Source organism: Austrofundulus limnaeus, unplaced genomic scaffold, assembly GCF_001266775.1.
Source record: "Austrofundulus limnaeus strain Quisiro unplaced genomic scaffold, Austrofundulus_limnaeus-1.0 Scaffold9, whole genome shotgun sequence".
NCBI lineage: Eukaryota > Metazoa > Chordata > Actinopteri > Cyprinodontiformes > Rivulidae > Austrofundulus > Austrofundulus limnaeus.
Window position 1 is genome coordinate 5,127,191 of NW_013952411.1, and position 2,977 is coordinate 5,130,167.

General features: G+C 38.3%; 1 protein-coding gene across 1 annotated transcript in view; it reads right to left on the minus strand.

The window, feature by feature from the left end:
* Window positions 1-1,768: 1,768 nt before the first annotated feature.
* fbxo45 (F-box protein 45) overlaps window positions 1,769-2,977 on the minus strand; it is a 6,164-nt gene continuing 4,955 nt past the window's right edge. The window contains exon 3 of the mRNA XM_014001624.1: window positions 1,769-2,646. Within this exon, the coding sequence (XP_013857078.1) occupies window positions 2,461-2,646 (186 nt within the window). The 3' untranslated portion in view covers window positions 1,769-2,460. The remainder of the gene's footprint in view (window positions 2,647-2,977) is intronic.

Here is a 2,977-nt window from a genome sequence, read left to right on the forward strand (position 1 = left end):
AGTCAATTTATATATTTCTGCTTTTATTTTTAATTATGTCAGCTTCGGTCCTCCGTACTGCAGAAGCCTGATAATCAGCCATTCATTCAAATCAGGTGTGTTTGAGCAGAGAAAAAAATAAAACATGCAGGGCTGCGGCCCTCGAGGACCATGATTGCCCACCCCTGCTTTAAACCATAATTGTTACACCACCATGTTAGCATGTAGCCATATTCAGGACTGCTGTCCATCTACATACAGTTTACAGATGTGTTACCTCGAAGACGTGTTCAAGTAAAAACTTGCATATTCAAATAAATCCCACGCCCACTCCATTCAGATTAACAAACAACTTTTGTGCTTCGTCTTATWAAGAAGCTTTAGTCCAAATTTGAAGTCAAAATAGCATTTGGTGTGATTTTTGTTTTGTCATTCAAAATGGCCGACCTCCTGTAGGGGTTACAATATGGTGCCAAGAGACTTTTTTGTAGGACCTGAACTGATGCAGCTATGTACCAAATTTTGTACGTGTACGATGAAGTCGTCAAAATGGCTGCAATGAAGATTGCGCTTGGGAGCCAAATCAAGTAGGGGTCTCTGCGGACGAGTGGGCGTGTCCCAACGAAAGGCGATTCTAAAGCGACACATCTGATTTGACGGAATATTTTTAAAGGGACGCACCTGATTGGACAAGAACAAAAGGGGCGTTACTGTACGGCACCACTTTTTCTGGAGAACCCTACTGGGGTCACATTTCTCCTGGTTAACCTTAGTGTTGGGGTCAGGGTCGGGCTGTTTAGAGGTCAAGCAGGGTCTAAGGATATCGTCAGGTAGGCCTCGTAGCCCACAGTGTTTATGCTTTAGACACGCCCCCTCTTGTGTCACGCCCACTTTGATTCCGCAGATAACCCCTTCTCAGCCAAATAGCCACGCCCACATCTGGATTTTTGCGCCTCTCCATATTTATGCAAGTTTTAAATATGCGCCAAGTTTTGTAAAACTCAGCCCACCATGGTGAAAAAAAGCAGTGGTGTACAGGTTCCACTAATGGTGGAACTAACTCCACATTTAGCCGATTAGCTTTTTGCTAACTTTGGAAACGGTTAGCGGATCGATTAGCTTCCACTAATTTTAAGTCCACTAAAAAATTCACAAGTGTAAAACTTTTATTTTTATGCCGTTTATCCCGAATTAAATAAAAACTATCCCCTTTTAGTGCTGTCAGGCACTGTGTGTAGCATGTAGCATCTTTAACAGCAAAACTTCAAAATAAGAGCGTCAAATCAACATTTACCAACATTTAAATGATAAATGCTAAATTTGACTATGTATTTAATATGGTAGTGAGTTTATAAATACTTCAAATGGTATTTATAAAAATACAAACTGGATCAAGGAAATGCTTTTATTCTGAAAGGGTTAAACTGGAAGTATCAAGTTAGACAGAGCCATAAATCTGGTTTGGATCTGTCTATTTGAGACAGATGATCCCGCCCACCTTCAAATTAAACCAGTAGAATCAAACTAACAAGTCTAAGGTTGTCGTTAGCTTATGTTAATTTTTTTATTTTATTGTTTAGTGGATTAGTGGTTAGTTGTGCCCACCACTGGAAAAAAGCCTTTCATCAGGAGAAAACAAAAATTAATAATATTATTCAGGTAAAAAAAAAAATCATACCCTAAATTTGCTATCGCTAATCAGTTCAAAGTTATTTTGAATAACTGTAGGTACAAATGGCCCAACAGACTGACATAAAAACCATTAACAAACTCACCACAGCAACTTTCATTCTTAAAGTGGCACCAAGAGGACTTTATTTTCAGGTCCTATAACCATACAGCATCTACAGTATAGTACCGGAGATAAAATCACTTAATAAATAACGTGTAATACTACAGTAGCACAATAAAAAGGACACACACTGCCGTAAAACGGGTAAAGTTTGCACCATAATTGGATGGGCTCTTTAAAAGTTTCTGCACATGACACTCTGGCCTTAATATTAAAGTATAACGGGTAACAATGATTTGGCATGAATTCGTCACAATCCAATCATTGAGTATAGCTGAAAATTAAAACCAAAGTTATTTTTTTCCCAATAACTTATACATCAAACAGTTTTTGATAACAAGTACTGTTCCACCTAAAGTGTTTGCCACAGTTCAGTTTTGGCCTCGTTGGAGCAGACTGGTAACTGTGCAGCGCCGTTAGCTTCGGTTGTATCAAATAAAAAATCACCAATCTGTAAAAGTGGACTGTTAGCCATGTTCGTGACACTCCTTTATTATCCTTTGAGTTCACCTGGAGCTATAAATACCAACAGTCCTCCTTCGAATAAAAAAAAAAGTCTGTTTGGAAGAAGCAGAAGGACTCGACCTCCGTCACCTTTAAATGTCCAGCAGGCAGTGTCGACACAAAAATAAAATAAAATAAAATAAAAAAATATCTGAGCCTTCTGAGGAGTTTTAACGGAGATCTTGTTATCCATCCAGGGGTTTCCCAAGATACACCATGGTGACTTCCGTGTTGCCGTAGACCGCAGAGACGGCGGGGAACAGGCAGACTTTGGGAAGTCCTCGAAACGCTACGCCGAGGAACTCGAACCCCCTCTCGAAGGCCAGAGTCTTGTCATCCATGTCTAAAATCACCCGTATCCGTTCACCGATCTGCGGGTAGAAATAATCACATTTTCACGTTAGATTGTAAAGTTAACACAAAGACATGAAGACAGTAAGCTTTATTTTTAGTTTTAGATGTAGCTTAAGAAAACCTTTTGATGTAGTTTAAGATAACCTTTAGATGTAGTTTAAGAAAACCTTTAGATGTAGTTTAATATAACCTTTAGATGTAGTTTAAGATCATCTTTAGATGTAGTTTAAGATCATCTTTAGATGTAGTTTAATATAACCTTTAGATGTAGTTTAAGATAACCTTTAGATGTAGTTTAAGATCATCTTTAGATGTAGTTTAAGATCATCTTTAGATGTAGTTTAAGAT